Here is a 20,035-nt window from a genome sequence, read left to right as displayed (position 1 = left end):
GGTATCTGGTACCAGAATGGCCCTGCAGATTTTGTGCAATGTGAGGTGAATTGTCCTACAGTGCATCCTTCCATCTTTTCCATGGATAATGTGCTTTCGAAAACGGGATTCGTCAGTCGACTGCATTCCTTTGCTCACATTGTAGGTGCTTAGCTTAACAGGAGTTAGCATGAGGTATTTGACTGGTCTGAAACTCGAACTCATACAAACACAAATATTAAATTAGAACAAAGGGCAATTTAGAACAACTAATCCACCTGCTGTATGTTTCAGAGAGGTGGAAGACAACCGGAGTACCTGAAGGCAACCCAAGCAGACATGGGGAGAACAAGCAAAACTTCTCACAGAAGCAACTGGCCAAGTCATAGAAAAGAATCATGTCATCCCTAATGCTGGCTGACTAGAAATGTCAACAGAATTAAATAAAAAATCATCTTAGAGCCTAGAATGTTTACTTTTTTGAGGGGCTAAGCCAATTAATATAACTAATTGAAATGAGACAATCACTAATGCAATCAAACAATCCAGTGTTTTTTATTTCGATACAACACTTTAAGACATTTATTAACTTACATCTTGATAAATAGAAATGGCATAATGTACACAGGAAGACACATAGACACATTTCTTTTTTAGCTCTTCAGTTTAAGTGTCTCAATCCAGCTCTGGATATTGAGACTGACGGCTCCTCTGTCAGCTGTGGCTCTGATCCAGCAGTCCTCCTGTGTGCCACCATTCAACCGCCCTAAACACAAAACCAAATTATTTCATGTAGAATAATGATAGGTCTGAAATGTATTAATTAATTAATTTCTTTCTTTCATATCCAGCCAATCCACGTTCTGTATTTAGGAGATCAAAGTGCCCATAGGTAACAATGTGTACACAAAAATCACATGTGAAACTAGAGTTGGTGACTTTCACAGTTTCCCAGGCTGCTGTGCATCATTTACTCTTCCAGCTGTCATAGTGTATCCCTGCTGTTTATCAATCTACAGCATTTTGAGGGACATGCTTAAAAACCTGGACACTATGAAATAGATACTCACCAGTAAGAACCGTTTTGCCTTCAGCTGACTGTTGTTCTGTCTCCTGAGTGACATCTGAACTGCTGTCCACTGTCGTCCCACATAACTGCACCCAGGCCTTCAAAGTGGATGGTATACGCACATGTATGGCACCTTCAAACAATCAAGTCAAAGTAAAGATTTTTTTTTTTCTGAAGAAAATTAAACCAGACTTAGTAACAGATCCATAATATTTGAGGGAAATTGAGTAGAATATTTGCTCCAGGGGTAAAATACATCAGCAGCTGCATCCACAGTATTTTAAGTAGAAAAGTACATCAGGTTTTCTCTGCGTCCACGGCATTTTAAGAGTCTAGTAATTTAACAAGGGATTCTGTGATGTTTTTAGTGTGTTATTTTATTGCATTTGTGTTATTTATATTTACATTTTTGATTGTCAGAATTTAGCAGATGCTCCTATTCAGAGCGACTGACAGAAGTGCTTCCACAGTAAACATTTTCCTACTCTAGTTTAAGTACAACAGTCCAAAAATACAAATCTGCTGAAACCCTGTTAGAACAAGCTTTTTTTAAATGCATGTTATTGCTTGGCCTAAGTGCTTAGTAGAGAGGTGTGTCTTTAATAATAGAAGACAGAGAGTTATTCTTTATTTATGAACAGTAAAGATATAGATGGAGTGGGGGATTCTTGGGGGAGTACACGTACAACCATAGTATCACGAAAAGTTTGACATTTTGCAAGGGAGTGTGTGTTTTTACATTTTTTAGTGGTGGTGGGGCAGGGTGGATTTGAAGGCTCTTGGGGCATGTCTATTACATATCTTGTAAAAAAAAAAAAAAAGGCTTGTTGTTTTGAAATGTTCTTTCTATTACATTGTTTTAATTAGAGATGCATGAGTACCGAGCGCTCGGCGTCTGGATCGAGTTTTCTAGCATGTCAGATATCTGATCCAATAGGTATTGGTATCGGTATCGGTATCGGTATCGGCAAGTACAAAAATACATGTACTTGTACTCGGTTGGGAAAAAATGGTATTGATGCATCCCTAGTTTTAATAATTCATGTTCTTTATTTTCTCAAAATACTTACACTTTATTTGTAATAAAACGACCAATCTTGAGCACTAGTGCACATTTCAAATGATTCTTAAATTATCTTAGTGTGTGAAAATTAAATGCAAAATTAACAGATCCATATATACTATATGAACAAAAGTATTGGGATACCCCTTCTACATTTTGAATTCATGTGTTTCAGCTATAACAATTGCTAACACATGAGATAAATCAATTATATAAAGACAATTATATGCTTCCAACTTTGAAGCAACGAATTAGGGAAGGCCCTTTTCTGTTCCAGCATTACTGTGCCCCTGTGCACAAAGCAAGTTCTATAAAGACGTGAAGAAAAGCTAGATTTAAAGAAACCAGTGGCCTCCACAAAGCCCTGAGCCCATCCTCACTGAACAGCTTTGGAATGAACTGGAACATCAATCAAGTCTTTCTTGATCTTAAACATCAGTGTCCAGCCATACAAATGCTCTTTTGACTGACACAAATTCCCACACATACTTAAGTGGCTGCTGTTGTAGCTGAAAAAAAATCACATTGTCATAAAATTTGTTTTTGAAATGGTATGTCCAACAAGATTGTGGTCAAGGGTCTAAATTCTTTTGGCCATATATTGAAGTGTGGCTGTTGATATTAAACCACACAAAACCATAAGAACATGCGAGAGCTGGTGACTGTCTCTAGCTGGCGCATTGGTCTCATCTGCTAGCCCACCTAGATCTGAAGGCTTGAGCTCTCCAGTTTGATTGGCAGTGACTTAAGGGAGGCGAACATGTTTTTGATTGTTACTGCAGTTGTGGTCATTGCCGGTTGGTCAAAGTGCCTGCAAGAGGGATGGTTGATATCACATATTTCGCGAGACTGCTCTTTTTGAGACTGTGTCTGGCAGGTGAAAAGAAGTGTGTGCATCATAGTCTGTGGCTTTCCTGGGTCTAGTAAGGGTCTGCAGTGGGAAAGTAAGTTGTAATTGGGGAATTGGATACAGATAGATTTAGAGGAAAATTAAGCGTCTGGTAGCAATTACAGAATAACTCAATATCAGCATCACTACTGGTGCTCACTACTAATTAAAAGCTTTATTATTTGTGCTATTATATAAAATAGTACCTTGTTGTGTATGAAGTTCTGCTCTTCCTGTTTGGCTCACATATGCATTAATGCTTCCAGCATTAGTAAACGCTGTAAGGGCACCGCTCGAACTATCTGCAGTTTTACAAATAATATGCATTGAATTAAAACTTTTATATTAAACTATTAAATTACAGTCAGCTTTAGACAAAGTCTGTAAGAACAATGAACATACCAATGACGATGTCTCCGGTGTTGCTCCGAACAAGTGTTTCACCTGTTCAATAGAGTTCAACAGAGTGCAACTCTTACATTAAATAAAACATGAACATCATTTTTAATTAATTCATTTTACTAACGACTTCATTATTCATGGCACATCACACACACCCTTTTACACCAAGCAACATCTAGAGTAATTAATTCCATCTGCTTTATGCTTTTAGGGAATGGGGAAAAAAAAGTGCCCAAGTAAACAGATATGGAAAGAACATGACAAACTCCTTACAGACAGTGGTCAGAAGTAAGGATAATTTTTGAATCAGAAACGTATCTTCTACGTAAGGAACAAAATAGAATTAAAGCTGCATTACAAGTAAAAATGCCAAGAGACCTTAAGTATTGCTTGGGTGGCGCAGGGGTAAAACACAATAGCCTACCAGTGCTAAGATCGCAAGCTCTTGAGTATAAATCTCAGCCAGCCGGGCGCCTGACTGTGTGGCTAGGGGTAGGGAAAATAGCTGAAACAGGTTCCTCATTGCTGACCAGTTGAGGCGCCTGCATGGGGGGTGGCTGATCCTGAATGGCAGTGCGTTGCTCTTCGCACATGATTCTGCGCTGTGACACTTTTTGATTGGATTTGGGGAGAATTCCTACCATATCTATAAACCTCACAAAGAGACAGGCTATTTATTTCACTGTAATGTTATTAAAACAGCTAACTATTTAATTACATTTCTTTCACAGCTTTTAAACCTCAACAATTACAAGGGTTATAAATACTTATTAGACTTTTTAAAGTAAATAGTTTGATCATACAATGAAGTATAAAATAAGAGGCTGATTATTTTCATCGACATTTTTCAAACTTTAATAAAGCTGGTTTCCTACCATGTGCATGACCAACATGGATTTTTCCAGAAGAGGAGTCCAAGACACTTGACTCAGCATAAACAGCTTTCACTTTTAATGGACCGTGTTCCGTGCACACATTCATGGAAGTCCCTTGGATCTTTTTTATGTCAATACTCTAAAATAGTGGTTAAATATTAATTTAATATTAATAGTAATAAGTGTTAATGGGCCAAATATGTAAAAAAAAACAGAATATATAAATGTGGCTTGTTTACACTGTCTCCAGCAGTAACGATGTCTACTTCTCCATGGATTGTACCCACACCAGTGATGCTTCCTCCACTGGAATGCACCTTCACTATGTGACTCTAAAAATGCAAAAGCAAACCAGCATAAATATTTGAAACACAAAGCTAGCTGTTTTGCAACTCAAATACAGCCCTTCCCTTTAGTGTTCTCACTCAAAATACATGAACACATGCTGCTTAAACTAGAACACCTGCTGGTATAAGGGAAAAAAAATTTAACATGACTAACAGGTAATAAAGATATGCCCCCCCATCCTAACTGGTTAATTACTGGTGGTCCACAGTGGGGGTTTTTAACAGAACCTACAGTTATATCAAAGTTTTTTTCCTTTACAGAGCATTCAATTTATTAAAAGCTGGCAGAATGTGAAGATAACTTTCAATATTACAAAAACACGCAACGTCACTCTGCATAATCACCTCAAATCAAATGCACACATTAATTAGGGTCAAGAGTGAATTACCTTGACAGACTGAAGAACACAGTCACCTTTTTCAGTCTGAATCTGACACACATCACTTTCCATGTTCTGGATCTTCACGCTGCCCTTTCCTTTAGTAACAACGTGTAGATCTGCAGTGACACAGTTTCAGCATTACGTTAAATATTACAATTAAATCAAAAGTACACTTTAGGGGACATGTACGTCATGGCAGTCCTAGCGATAGTAATAACTTTTGCAACTGCAACTTTTCTGTAACAAAATGATTAAAGCAGACTCCTTTATCTTTAAAAAGCATTGTTGTTTCCTGAGAATATGCTTACAAAAATAAATGAATGATACATTTTTTTGTAATTATGATTGACTATAACTAGGAACCGTTCTGCTCCAATATAAACAATGCTAGTTTGACTGCACCTATTACATATTCATGTATTTGGATTTTATGTTTTATTTACACTTTGGTTCCATTTGTAACAGGACAGGTAGTTACAGGATACACATGAATCATCAGTTCAAGTTCAATGTTAAACACTGTCATGGTCAATTTTGTATCTCCAATTCACTTAACTTACATGTATTTGGATTGTGGTAGGAGACTGGAGCTCCTAAAAGAAACCCACACAGATACAGAAAGAACATGCAAACTCCACACAGAAATGACCTGAACCGCTCTACCTAAGAATCAAACCAAGGACCTTCTCGTTGTGAGGGGACAGTGCTACCCATGTTTATGCTGAATTAAAATGTGTCTTAATGGTCAGATCTATGAATAAGAAGTTGATAGAAATTAGTTAAACTGTCCACAGTCAAGCAAGCTTGACACTTAACAAAAATCTGGCGTGCCCCTATTAGATAGGACGGGAATCTAGCATGTTGCAACAAAAATGTCCAGAACTTATAATGCCCAGGTCTTCTTCAAAGACTGGATTAAAAATTAAGAACTCCTCCAGGCCACCCAAGAAGGATGGGTTCCTGCTGAGTCTGGTTCCTCTCAAGGTTCCTTCCTGTGATTTTTAAGGGAGTTTTTCCTTGCCACTGTCACCCTTGGCTTGCTCAGCAGGGGTAAAGTTGATGTGAGACAATGTTCATAGTAAGAAGCGTATATAAAGGAGTCTGACTTAACTTGACTGATACACATAACTTGTGTATAATCTACCTCACCATTACTCAGTACCATGTACTAACCAACACTTGTCTCTAGTCTGGTCTTCCTTTATTTATTTTGAGCATTCTCGTATTATTGTAATGTTGTCTACCTGCACTGTACTGTACTGTCTTGCACTTTTCGTTCTATGTTGCACCTCGGACCTGGAGGAACGTTGTTTCGTTTCAATATGTACTTGTGTATAGCTGAAATGACAATAAACCTCTCTTGACTCTTGACTGCATGGCCTCTGTGCAAGAAGCTTACTGTAAAAGCCATCAGTTTAATTACATTACATTATTATTATGTTTTTGTTTTACCTTATCAATGCCTATATTTAATACATTAGTAATCACAATATATATTGGGGACACATCCCCACCAATATTCAGATATGCTAAAAATGCCCCCCACCCCACCCCACCCCACCCCACCCCAAATTATACTGATGTAAAAATCACAAATAAACACATTTCATTTACACTACCTTTGTGTAATGTTATGATTCACAAGTGTTCCCATCAGATGTTTTAGAATGACAGGAAACCACCCCAGGTAGTTTGTACCCCCAATGTTCAAGTCATGACTATGACCCAGCATTTTAACGACATAAAACAATTATAAATACACAATACATGGTATGAAACAACGTAGCACCGTAGTAGGTATACCTAATGATGCATTGTATTTTTCTTGCCACTTTTAAAAACATGCAGAAGGTAAACATGCAATGTCACTGTCAAGACTGCATTACTGCCTTACGATCAGTTTTTGCTGCGGCACCAGACTCACCGCGACCTTGATCAAGACAAATTCGTAATGAATGAATGATTAAAATAAAGCAGGAATATAAAAAGACAAAGCAGAACACACCGCTTTTAATAGGAGTCGCAAGCTCTACAGATAAATCAGTGATGTCCTGATCAGCTTCCACTTTCAGTTCCTTCCTCTGATCATCATAGTGAACCTGAAAACCGTCCAGTTTACCACCGCCGTGTCCGTGTAGTGAAATCAGAGCCCGATCCGATCCCGGGAAAGCATGAGGATCCAGAGGTCGTATAGAGACATTACAGTGGAGGTGACAGCTGATTTTAATAAAAGGACTGACTGTAAGACTCCACTGTTTCAGAGGCTCCCGTGAATCCGCCGCACAATCCGAAAACGCACGAAAAGCCCGAAGAGCAAAGCGTCGGGAACCCTCGTGTACGGGTTTTAGGCCACAAACTGCGTAAAGTAAACGGAGTTGCATTGTCAATAATATAGGTAAACCAGTGTGATCCGAATTAATTACATGTACACGACATTGCGACAGGTGAAAGCTGAATTAGCAGTAAGGATAGGCACACTGCTGCTTAAATGCATGAGATTTGTTGGGTTACAACAGCGGTGCGCTTAGATATGACAAAAGTTTTGCACATGGAATTGTGGGTAATGTAGTACAACGCATTCGTTCTCAGTAGTTCATAGGACGCTTTGTGTTGGCAATTATAAAACGGATAGTTCCGGTCCTAAAATCTGATTGGCTGAGCCGCGTTCGAAGCCGTTGTAAAATCCCCGATAAACGCACACCTAGGACCACCTCACATCATTCCATATTAATACGCCACTGAATAGAAAAAATTAATGTTATTTTCGCCCTCATGTTGCCTAGCAACACTGTTAATCGAACTATTTTGCGTCGCGGAAGAATGCTTTATTGTAAGTTTATACACAATAAATACATTTATGAATTAAACATTGTTGTATTTATTATATTTTATGTTGACCGCCGTTTTATAAAAGCAATAAGCCACTCGAGACCGTGCATTACTGTTATGATTTTAGCACGGAGAAAGAAGTTCTAGGCACTCCGCTTCGCGTCGTGCCAAAAACGTCATCCCCGTGCTAAAATCACAGTAATGCACGGCCTCTCGTGGCTTATTGCTTTATTAAACCACAGTGCATCAGCAGCACGTTATTAACATTCAGGATGTAAGATTAGAACATACACAGATCAGCCATAGCATTAAAATCACATGCCTACTCCCGGGTTCGACGCTCGGTGTTGCCACCGGTCGGCTGGGCGCCATCTGGCGGGCATAATTGGCAGTGCCTGCAGCAGATCCTAATTGGCCACCGTATCTGCCGGGTGGGGACCGGACTACACGTGGGTGGGCATCACTGTCACTGATGAGACCAATGACTGTAGTGTCATCTGCAAACTTCAGGATTTTAACAGAGGAGTCGGTGGATGTACAGTCATTTGTGTACAGTGAGAAGAGCAGTGGGCAAAGTACACAACCCTGTGGGGCACCCGTACTGATGATCCAATTCTCTGAAGTGAACTTTCCCAGCCTTACCTGCTGTTTTCTGCCAGTAAGGAAGTTGGATATCCACTGGCAGGTGGAGGCTGGTACACTGAGTTCAGTCAGTTTGCTGTGTAATTGTCCTGGAATAATTGTGTTGAAGGCTGAGCTGAAGTCCAAAAACAGAATTCTTGCATAGGTTCCTGGATGATCAAGGTGTTGGAGGATAAGGTGGAGACCAGTGGCGGCTGCTGGTCTTTCAAAGAGGGGAAGCTCATTGTCGGCTTACATCATAAAATTTGTCAATTTATTTATACATAAATTCTGCCCTCCGTTCCTTTTCAAGAAAATGGCCTGTGATCCTATCGTACCAAGTAGGCGTCCTTTCCAGGGACTTGACCAGTGTCCTGAAACAAATACTATGAGTGTGTTTTATTTACACAATGAACAATGGAAATGGTCAAGTAATTTCACCAAGCAAATACCAAGAAATGGGTTGCAGTTTGTCTTGAAGCTCCCAGTGATTAAGTGACGTGTAGATCTCAAAATAGCTGTCAATCAAAACAGGATTCAGCCTTTTGACTGATCCTCCAATCATCTTGCAGAAGCTCCGCGTCCAGACCCGCCCACAGCTCCATTCACCCCCAGAGACGCTCAGCGTCCGGGGGCGGGACAAAATCATGGCATTTATCCAATGACCGGCGAGTTTCGAAGCAATGAAAAAAAACGTTCCATGCAGTCCCGTTGAAGTGAAGAGACGCTCAGCTTCTACGGGCAAATGCACTGACGCTAAAGGAGTTAACAAAATCGAATCAGTCGATTTGTGATAAGTAGCTGATTCTGAACGAACTCGTCTTCGAGATGAACGTGTTCTAACGCATTTGTAGTCAATCAAATGTTAACACAACTGTACATATTTGACCATTACATTTTTGACATTTTAGGGTAAGCTGAGCTTCCCTTGCAGTCTTAGAGAAATCACCACTGGTGGAGACCCATGTTCACTGCATCGTCCACCGACCGGTTGGCCTGATAGGCAAATTGCAGGGGGTCCAGCAGGGGGTCCGTGATTTCCTTAATGTGGTTGAGAACCAGTCTGTCAAATGACTTCATGACCACAGAGGTGAAGGCAACAGGACTGTAAACATTTAGTCCTGTGGTGGTTGCCTTTTTGGGAATGGGTTTTATGGGTACCCATGGGGAATGGGTTTTATTGTGGAGCATTTAACATTTTTTTAAATTAGTAATCCCGAGTCTGGCATGTTCATGGTACCGAAGCCGGCTTATCAATGGCTTATATTTTTTAAACTGGATGACTGGGTAACCAAGGAGGCAACTGTTATTTCATAAGGGTCATATGTGTGTTAAATAACTAACTTAAGTAAATGAAATAGCTTTAAAAATAATGTTGTGTTGGGTCTAAAATCATTCAGAGTGACAAATATGCAATAGCCAACAATCAGTATGCACTCTATGTGCCTTAATTATGGATCAAAAAGTTAAAACTAGCCTTGAAATAATCATAACACAGATAACACACCCCATAACTCCTTAATGTTAGTTTATTTTCTGAAAAAGGAAAAGCATCTCTGACTAAACCTGAATCAGTGCATGTACACAAACATTCACAGTTGTCACTTTATTAGGAACACCTGCTCATTTATGTAGTTATTTAGCCAGTTGTGTCAGCAGCACAATGTATAACATCATAGAGACATAATGTCAACATGTCAGACCGGAGATAACTGTGTCCAAGTAACTTTGACCATGACGTGGTAGTTAGTGCCAGACAGGCTGGCAGTTCGACTAGTGAAAATGCCTTGTTGGTGAGACAGGTCAAAGGACAAAGGCCAGACTAACTTTTACAACCTTGAAGAGCAGGAAAGTATCTCATCAAACCTTGAGGTGACTGGGCTACAACAGAGGAAGACCATATTGAGTTCGACTCCTGAGAGCAAAAAACATAAATCTTGGACTACAGTGGGCACAGGCTCACAGAAACCGCACAGTTAAAGATTGTGAAAAACATCACTTGGTCTAATAAAATTAATTTCTGACAAGGTCAAAGTGTGTCAAAAGTCAAAATTCTGATTGCTTGCAGAGGCTGACAAACAACAGGCCCTCTTACACCAACTGAGCATGATGAGAATGTTGAGTTTCATTGCTGATCATGTGCAAAAAACTATTTTATTCCATATAACGGCTACTTTCAGCGTGATAATGCAACCTGTCACATAGCACAAGTCATCTCCGGTTTCATAAATACGATAATAACTTTAGTGTACTTCTTTCACCTTTCTGTTCACCAGCTCTGAACCCATCAGATCACCAAAAGCATGTGGTAGAACGGTTCATTTGAAGCACCAGTGCAGCTGACAAAACTGAAGCAATTACATTATGCAGTAAAGTCAACAACAGTCTTAAAGTTAATGTTTCACTGAATGTTTTGCACACCTTGCGAAATACATGGCACAGAATTGAGGCTGTTTCGAAAGCAAACCGGCTCTACTCGGTATAAAAGAGTGTTCCTAATAAAGTGGCCGGTGAGAGTATCTTCCATGCTAATTAGAAAAATTTACATGTGCCAAATGAATACTGCTTTACATACCTCAGAGGTAATCCTTCATGTGTAATTGTTACTCTAATGTCTAAAAATTACAGTAAACTCATTAAATAATGACTTAGACTCAGTGAAATCTAAGCCACAATAAGGCACTTGAAAAAAACACACAAGTGTACATGACGGTTTAGTTAAAAACTAGGGGGTTTTCTTAAGAGTCTTAAGCAAAATAATTACATAGAAAAAAAACCTTTGTGTCCAAAATTCTACAGTGCAAAAAATGTAGGGTTTTGAACCCATTGGGGAAAAATCTAAACGCTAACCTTTTATCATCAACGTGGTTTGGTCATGCAGCAATACAAAACACAGTGTTAGTAAATGACTTAAAGCTGTCTTGTTGAGGTAAAGAATAAATATCAAAATTTACAAAGAACACCATTAGTAGAACAACCACATTGTTACCAAAGTTTAACAATAAAAACACAGAAACATTTTTAGAAAAACAGCCTGAGCCAATTTGTGACCCCTGTGGCCTGTAACCTGAAATAAATAATTTCACATTATTTACAGCCAATCCGAATGAGTAAATAGGAAGACGAGTGAATAGTTGTAAGCAACATGTGATAATGTGTGTAGTGACGGTGATGCAGACTGATCTGGAGTGACCTCAGTAACCTCAATGAAAGTACTGACCTTGTGTTTTGAAACAGTAACTATTGAGATAAAACAATTCGCCCTAATAAGAGTTTTAAATGGTTCAGAATGAAACGACAGCATTAGCTGTGAGCTACACAAAGGCATTCAATAAATCTGAAAATATCATGTAAGCATTACACAATCTGTTAGAGTTGCTGTTAAGTCTGGTTTATGCTTTTCACTGTGTTTTACACAAAGCAGAGATTTCTTTTTGCCGTTGTAAATTTAAGCTGGGCCACCAAGGTTTTTTTTTTTTACACCCACTGACCAAAATATATCTTTTTTTTCTTATGACTTTTTTTTTCTTATGGCTGCTTCAGTGGATCATTCTGGTCTGCATACATGACTTGCCACAGTTTTATGCACTGACAAGTGCACCTCCAATTGCTAGGCTGTTTGGCCACCCCTTTCCTCTAGGACAAAGCCAATCATGTCTGTGAAGACAACTGACCGGCTGATATCACCACTGAGATTCTAACCTCTCTAGCATGGTATCATACTTCAATACTTGCATTTATTTTATTTATTTATTTTTCTTCTATTTATTTATGCATTTTCTCCCTTTTTCTCCCGATTTAGCATAGTCAATTTGTCTTGCTGCTGTGGATCCCTGATTGCGCCCTCCGATGCGTGTGCAGTCCTTGTGGACCCCTTCTTTTACACCCGTGCCTTAGTGGATTTGCACATGAGGCTCAACCACTCTCTGCACAGGCGCCTTAGTCTGCTAACCAGGGTCCTTGCACAGCGTTTGAAGACCCCACCCACTTAGTCCGGTCATTTCCCCACCCAGCAGACAGAGTGGGCAATTTTAGTTTGATGGAGGCACTGCCAATGTGGCCCGCTAGATGCCGCCCTGTTGACCGGTAGCAGAGCCGAGATTCGAACCGGGGTCTTCAGAATCTCGGCTGCGCCACCTAAGCATCTACTTGCCATTTATTAAGGTTAGCTAGCTAGTAACAGCCATGCTTTAAAAGATGAGAATTAGTGGTTTAGACCTAAACTATGATTAAAAGTAATAAATCTGCCCATTGCTAATGTAGGTAATTTGTTAAGACTTTGACATTAATAAATTTAGCCATAAAACAGGAGCAGATCATTGACATGGAAAGTACTGCTCAAGAATTATGCCATTTCTGGATTATAGACACACAGACACCACCTAGCCACCCAATTTGACAGTAAAAGTCTGTAAAAATAAGTGAATAAATGAGACTGACAGCTTGACTGTGTTGCTCTACTGAAGCTAGCACCACTGTTGTCTGGAATAGTTTAAAGCACATCACTCATAACTGTGATATAAACAGTAGATCAAAATCTCTATTAATAGGCAAACTACTTAAGCTGGTACAACCACTTCCAGTGGAGGGAAATCTTCTTTTATAAGTGCTGTCAGACTGTTTCTTGTGGAGTCAGTGTTAAATTAAATCAGTCTTAGAACTACATTTTTAAAGTTTTTTTACCCAACACCGAGAAGACTGCCATTTGTATTTCCCTGATTTTACCTATTACCACTGTCCATTAACTACCTACACTGTGGGTGGCACGGTGGGTAGCACTGTCGCCTCACAGGAAGAAGGTCCTGGGTTCGAGCCCCAGGTGGGGCGGTCCGGGTCCTTTCTGTGTGGAGTTTGCATGTTCTCCCCGTGTCTGCGTGGGTTTCCTCCGGGAGCTCCGGTTTCCTGAATTGGAGATACAAAGCTGTCCATGACTGTGTTCGATAAAACCTTGTGAACTGATGAATCTTGTGTAATGAGTAACTACCGTTCCTGTCATGAATGTAACCAAAGTGTAAAACATGACGTTAAAATCCTAATAAATAAATAAACCTACACTGTTGCTCGATGGACAGCAAAAAACCTCCTACAGTTCTAACAAACCCTACAGTCTGATGTAGGTGGCTTTTAGAGGCACTTTTAATGAAGCATAAACCAGGCCTTATTGCTGGTGATTCTGTTTGCAAGAAGCAAGAATTTCTGAAAATTACAACTCATTTCATTCAATTTGAAATTAAGTGCGCACACACTTCAACATCCTGGATTAGATCATAGCAATTGGAACAGCTGTCCTTTCTAATAATCGTAAGATAAATTGGCATTCATCAAACACTAACAGTTGATATGCTTTTCCTCTGTTTACTTCAAGTACTGCACATGCATGTTCTGCTTCTAAGACCTGACCAGTTTGAAGCCCTGTCCGGTGTCCAGCACTGCCGGTGGAAACCATCGGAGTTTAATCCTACGTAGAAACCTCAGACAGACACCGCACACCCAAAACTGGTTCGGAGATACGCTCCAGTGTGCTAGCTGCACCACAGGGTACGTCCAGCGTGGGAAATAATGCCTCCAGTGCTTGGCCACATCATTTCCTGTAGGCAAGTGCAGCTTGTAGTCACCCCAGTTTCTGGAAACACCGTAAGTAGCCATGATGGTTCGACCGCGCTCAGACCAGCTCAGGCCACTGTCAGGGTTGCAGTTGAACTCCACCCACTGAGAGGTGAAATCTCCAAGTTGAGGCCAGTTCTGGAGCTCCACGTCTGAGGAGGTCGACAATGTTGCCCCCTGTACTGCTACATAAACCTCCTCCACCTTCTGCACCTCCTTTACCCATGGCAGCGAGCTCTCTGTGTCCAGCACCACGATCAGACGAGAGCAGCAGCTACCGTTCTTCTCCCTCCAGAACTGAATGATTTCCTTCAGAGGAAGAACATCTCCACCTGAGAGGAGGAATAGAAAACAGAAAGCGTTATAGCCAGTAAGGTACCAAGCAGATACTAAAAAACCAAACAGTTTACACTGCAGCAGTATTCGTTTTGTGGTTAACCTCTTAAAATTTAAAGGCCAGTCGACTGACTCAGATTTACTTATATTTCTACATCACAGCAAATCTGAAGAGCTACAGGTTGCCTAAGGTATGGTTTTAAATCATTTAATTATTATGTTTCAATCATATCAGCTCCATATTTTTTTTAATTAACATTACAAATATTTTAATATCAAGATGTCAAGTATTGTTATAAAGATGACTAGCTTTTACAATTTAACCAAAAGTGAATAGAAATAGGGATATCAGTCAATTACTGACTGTAGTCCATCTATTTCTCTGCATTCTTTGTTAGCCCCCTTTCTTGTTGTTCTTTAATGGTCAGGACCCCCACAGGACCACTACAGAGCAGGTATTATTTAGGTGGTGGATCATTCTCAGCACTGCAGTGACACTGACATGGTGGTGGTGTGTTAGTGTGTGTTGTGCTGGTATGAGTGGATAAGACACAGCAGCGCTGCTGGAGTTTTTAAACACTTCACTGTCACTGCTGGACTGAGAATAGTCCACCAACCAAATATATCCAGCCAACAGCGCCCCGTGAGCAGCATCCTGTGACCACTGATGAAGGTCTCGAAGATGACCAACTCAAACAGCAGCAATAGATGAGCGATCGTCTCTGACTTTACATCTACAAGGTGGACCAACTAGGTAAGAGTGTCTAATGAATGGACAGTGAGTGGACACGGTATTTAAAAACTCCAGCAGCGCTGCTGTGTCTGAGCCACTCATACCAGCACAACACACACTAACACACCACCATGTCAGTGTCACTGCAGGGCTGAGAATCATTCACCACCTAAATAATACCTGCTCTGTAGTGGTCCTGTGGGGGTCCTGACCATTGAAGAACAAGGTCAAAGCAAGCTAAAACAATATGTAGAGAAACAGATGGACTACAGTCAGTAATTGTAGAACTATAAAGTGCTCCTGATAGCTGATGGTAAGTGGAGCTGATAAAATGGACAGTGAGTGTAGAAAGAAGGAGGTGGTTTTAATGTTATGGCTGATCGGTGTATGTGATATTAATATAATATAACGTTATATAGTGTTGTGTATACAGTGTGACGTGTCTAACCTGATAGAGCCCACTCTCCGGTGCGATGAGTGTGGCCACTGTAGAACAGTATGTACGTATCATAGCGTGGCCCATCAGCTGTGTGTGCCTCCAGAAAACAGCAGAGCTTAGAGTTTAGCGTATTCCGTGTCACACCACTGCTGGAGTAATCACAGCCATGGGTCTCGATCATGTGATGAGAGAAGAAGCGTTGTATACTGCCTAGCATGCCTGTACACCGCATGTTCAGCTCCTGCACCTGATCCGGGGGTAACAGGGTGAACTGTCCATCCACACTAGAACACAGAAAGGCTTGCTTATACAACTGAGAATGAATTAGTATTAATGTTTTACAACTTAAACCAGCTGTCCGGAGGAACGAGAGTTTATCTACCTGCAGAAGTTGGTAGGAATGATCACTGCATAGCCCACACATGTTCCTCCAAGGCAGTTACCCAGCTCATTGAAAAGTCCATAAGCCAGAGACTCGAGGGGCAGGACAAGCAAAAACACACCAATGAACAGGCTGTTGGATGGCTAAGATAGGACAAGAAACAGAAAAATACCATTTCAAAATAATCATACTGCAATTTATTGCAAGAAATGAAAACAATAATAGTTGTTTATATACCTCATTGTAACTGTCATGAGTAGTAAAATTTGACCTACAGTGTTTAAAGGTTTTTACTCCTAATACATAGCTCATAAGATAACCACTAAGCTCTACATTAGCTAAATCAGATGTTTGAAACTGGGAATACTTAAAGCAGAAAGTGTGCAAACTTACCTGCCATGAAAGAGCCCCAAGTATAGCTGTCGACACAAGGCTAAAGAGCACCAAGCGCTTTGAGACAAGGCAGAAGTGTCGCATGCCTTTGGAGGCCATCACTCTGTCCAGGGCACCAGACTCGATTTTCTGGGCCACAAACACTCTTTGACAATCACTCAGCTTGTTGTGGAAACCCCAGAGAGTAACCAAGAACACCACATGGCAGATAATCCAGAAAACACTGGAGACTGAACAGCCTGGAATCACAAAGTACCACTGGTCCAGATCACCCATCTTGAACGCAGCCAGGATCAGGAAGGTAATTTCAACCGTGACCAGGGGCAGGAGTGTCAGGCGCCTCCACAAGCCTCCTCTTCTCAGAAACGGTAGCCAGCGCTCAGTCACTGAAAGGCCACTAAAATATAAATCTAAGAGGGGTTCACAGACAAGGCGGCCAAGGAAACAGGCCAGAGCATAGGGGTTTATCAAAACTCCAAGAGACTTGAAAAAGCAGAGTGCTGAGACTATGGAGAAACAGATCAGGTTAAAAAAGGCCATAGAACTTTTCATTCGCAAGTCCACAATGAGCGTGGCAACAGCTGCTGCCAGCACTATGAGGCTAACGGAGGCATTAACCACCTGAGTCATACTTGCCACAGCGAAACCTGTAAGCTCCAAAGTCTCAGCTGAGGTCAGAAGGGCCGGCCGGTGCCTGGTGCATCCACATATTCTTGCCACCAGAGCCCAAAGTGTTCTTATTCCCATACTGGCAATTAGCATGTAACTACTGACCAGTTCCAATAAGTCTGCACCTATAGAGGGGCTACTGATAAAACACAGCAAACCCAGCAGGAAGCCCAACCACAGATGGAAGACGCCAAGACTAAGCCGCTCCATAGCAAAGTAGTAGTAGAGGATGCTGGACATGCCAAAAATAAAGAGTCCCAACATGAACAGGACCAGTAGAATGGGCTCTTCAGTGATCTTCCATCGTGCGTAAAGTCCCAGGGATACAGCAATAATTAGGATAACAGTGGACAGATAGCCCAGGCAGCGAATAGACGACCACATGTTCATTCCATTACGAAGATCATCCAGTTTGCTCATGGCTGCATAAAGTGAATGGCTAAAGCAATAACGCAGTAGCCTAAACATCCTGAAACTAATCACATCTGCACTTTGCTTTGGTTTAAAACATTAAGAGCACAATATATGCGAAGAGTCACATGTCTTGCAACAACTAAGAAAATCCTGTGACTAAACACTACTTACTTGCTGCAGACTGATATTGTTAGCTAGCTACATTTCGAGCATTTTTACTCCAGCAGCAGTCACCAGATTTTTGCTCCTCTACTGTTTCTACAAACAATTCAATGTTTTGCTTTTGGAGGGACCAGTGAAACCTACGCTAGCAAGGTAGTTCTTTAATTTTAAAACTATGAACACTGTTTAAGAAACCATTCATTTTCAAAGATTCTATTTATTGATTAAGAGAGACATATTTTCACTAGTTTATATACAAGCGACAACATGCAAATTTTGCTGCCAAGTTTTACAAATTATATAAACCTGACAACTGATTTATTATCTGGTATCATCTTTATTTTAAGTGAATTGACTTTGAACCAGGCAGATTTCACTTGTGTTTAATGTAAATGATGCATAATATTGCAGTCAATATTTGGGCAGATTTCTAGCATTGAAGAAGATTCAGTAGGTTTATGTGGGAACAATCCTAAAAGAGGAAATAAGCATCAAGTGTCCCTCAATGATCAGATTACTTGCAATTAACTACTTATGTTACTAAGTGTTATTAAACTGCATAAGGCCTCAACATGTTATTTTACAATTTAATAACATAACAGGATTCATTATAGGAGTTAAATTAATTCCATATTGTATTTAGGTGCAGCACAAAAATCTGATTTTATTTTTTAGCAGATGTTCCTGCCAACAGGAGTAAAAGGTACAATCTAATTCTAAATTTGTGGTAGTTAGTAATGTGATTATAGTAACACTAATGAATATGATTATCTGGTAATTTTAGGCTGAACGTATAGGGTTTACTTAAATATTATGTGTTAACATGAACCGTAGTGATCAGATTATCAGATAATTATTTACAATTATTAACTACAATATTTTAACCTACTAATCTCAGGTGTTTGATAAATTCCACAAATGTTTACATGCACAAAGTCATTTAATTAAAGCTGGTATTTAATTTCAAGAAATTAAATAAAATACATTTTAAATTATAAAAAAAAAAAGTTATTCAGGGAATGTATAGATTTTATCTGTGGTATTTTGTTTATTAACCTGATAGACCAAAATAAAAGTTTGAATTAAGTGTTTTTGGCAAAAAGGAGTAACTTTTAGATATGGTATGGGTGAAATCTGCAAGCCTAGTAATCAAAAACTATACAGACAACAGGCTTAATAATATAGACCTGTATGTTCCCCATTACCAGCTTATTAAAGTGCATGTAAACACTTTATTTGCATTTATTAACTTTTCCACGTTACTGTACTCATTGTTAGATTAGTTCTAGGAAAGTTCCAGTACTTTATCCTGAGCTTTGCTAAACTGTTTTAGAGACCTAGATAATTTTAAATGTAAACAAAAGCTCAGAATAACATTCACAACGCGGTTTAACAAATTCCCCTCAGCTAACCTGCTAACCTACCGCTAAAAGTTACCTTCCGTCATTAAACTGCGAGTGAAATTAACTATAACAAAGTCAAACGTAACAATAACGTCGTCACAGACTGAATTTGCGTATAAAAATGTGCAATAATGTAAATGTACTACTTTACACAGCGAGACAGTCAGTTGGAAAAGTTTCCTCTACATTCGCCATTACTCCGGCTCTGTTCAGTCCCTACGGCAACCCGACTGGGACAAACACAGCGTCCTCTGAACGGGAAGTAGAGCCGCACATACACCGATCAGCCATAACATTAAAACCACCTCATCGTTTCTACTCTCACTGTCTATTTTATCAGCTCCACTTACCATATAGAAGCACTTTGTAGTTCTACAATTACTGACTGTAGTCCATTTGTTTCTCTACATACCTTTTTAGCCTGCACAGGACCACCACAGAGCAGGTATTATTTAGGTGGTGGATCATTCTTAGCACTGCAGTGACAATGACATTGTGGTGGTGTGTTGTGAAACACCAAGAGCTGAGCAAACATACCAGTCCCCTCATCCAACTGGTCCTGAGTCACTACACCCATACACCACTAACACACACAGACACTCTAATAACACACACAGATACACCACTAACACACACCGATACACTAATAACACACACAGACACTCTAACACACACCGACACACTAATAACACACACTAACACAATAAAGACTCAGGAACAAGAGAAATCTGTAAACCCAATTAGAATAAACCAAATTACACAAAAACTCAGAACTAAATATCTGAATTATTGGGAAACTGAAACTAAAACTCAAAGTAAAATGCAGTGCTATTTGGCCCTAAACAGACACTACAGTGCAGCAGATTATCTGAGCGCAGTATCCGACCCTAAATTAAGAAACACCCTGACGAGGTACAGACTGAGCGCACACAACCTGGCCGTGGAGACGGGGCGACACACCCGGTCCTGGCTGCCCCGGGAGGAGAGGTTGTGTCAGCACTGCACTCTCAGTACAGTAGAGACGGAGCTGCACTTCCTCACCC

The 20,035-nt window shown here is 40.2% G+C and overlaps 2 protein-coding genes across 2 annotated transcripts; both read right to left on the bottom strand.

Annotated features, from left to right (window-relative positions):
* Nucleotides 1–518: 518 nt before the first annotated feature.
* Nucleotides 519–7,481, bottom strand: fam185a (family with sequence similarity 185 member A). Its single transcript, XM_063000067.1, has 8 exons — nt 7,013–7,481; nt 5,014–5,123; nt 4,517–4,609; nt 4,278–4,416; nt 3,403–3,444; nt 3,207–3,302; nt 1,050–1,181; nt 519–745 (listed from the first exon to the last, which is right to left on the bottom strand). Exons 1-8 carry the CDS (start codon nt 7,386–7,388, stop codon nt 633–635), a joined length of 1,101 nt encoding a protein of 366 aa, XP_062856137.1. The 5' UTR covers nt 7,389–7,481; the 3' UTR covers nt 519–632.
* A 2,487-nt stretch (nt 7,482–9,968) lies between these two features.
* tmem168b (transmembrane protein 168b) lies at nt 9,969–17,674 on the bottom strand. Its single transcript, XM_063000740.1, has 4 exons — nt 16,345–17,674; nt 15,952–16,094; nt 15,579–15,853; nt 9,969–14,393 (listed from the first exon to the last, which is right to left on the bottom strand). Exons 1-4 carry the CDS (start codon nt 17,479–17,481, stop codon nt 13,846–13,848), a joined length of 2,103 nt encoding a protein of 700 aa, XP_062856810.1. The 5' UTR covers nt 17,482–17,674; the 3' UTR covers nt 9,969–13,845.
* Nucleotides 17,675–20,035: the final 2,361 nt, after the last annotated feature.

This window comes from Trichomycterus rosablanca, chromosome 8 (assembly GCF_030014385.1).
Source record: "Trichomycterus rosablanca isolate fTriRos1 chromosome 8, fTriRos1.hap1, whole genome shotgun sequence".
NCBI classification, from domain to species: Eukaryota; Metazoa; Chordata; class Actinopteri; order Siluriformes; family Trichomycteridae; genus Trichomycterus; species Trichomycterus rosablanca.
Note: the sequence above shows the minus strand (reverse complement) of the source record. Positions and strands in the feature narration are given on the sequence as shown.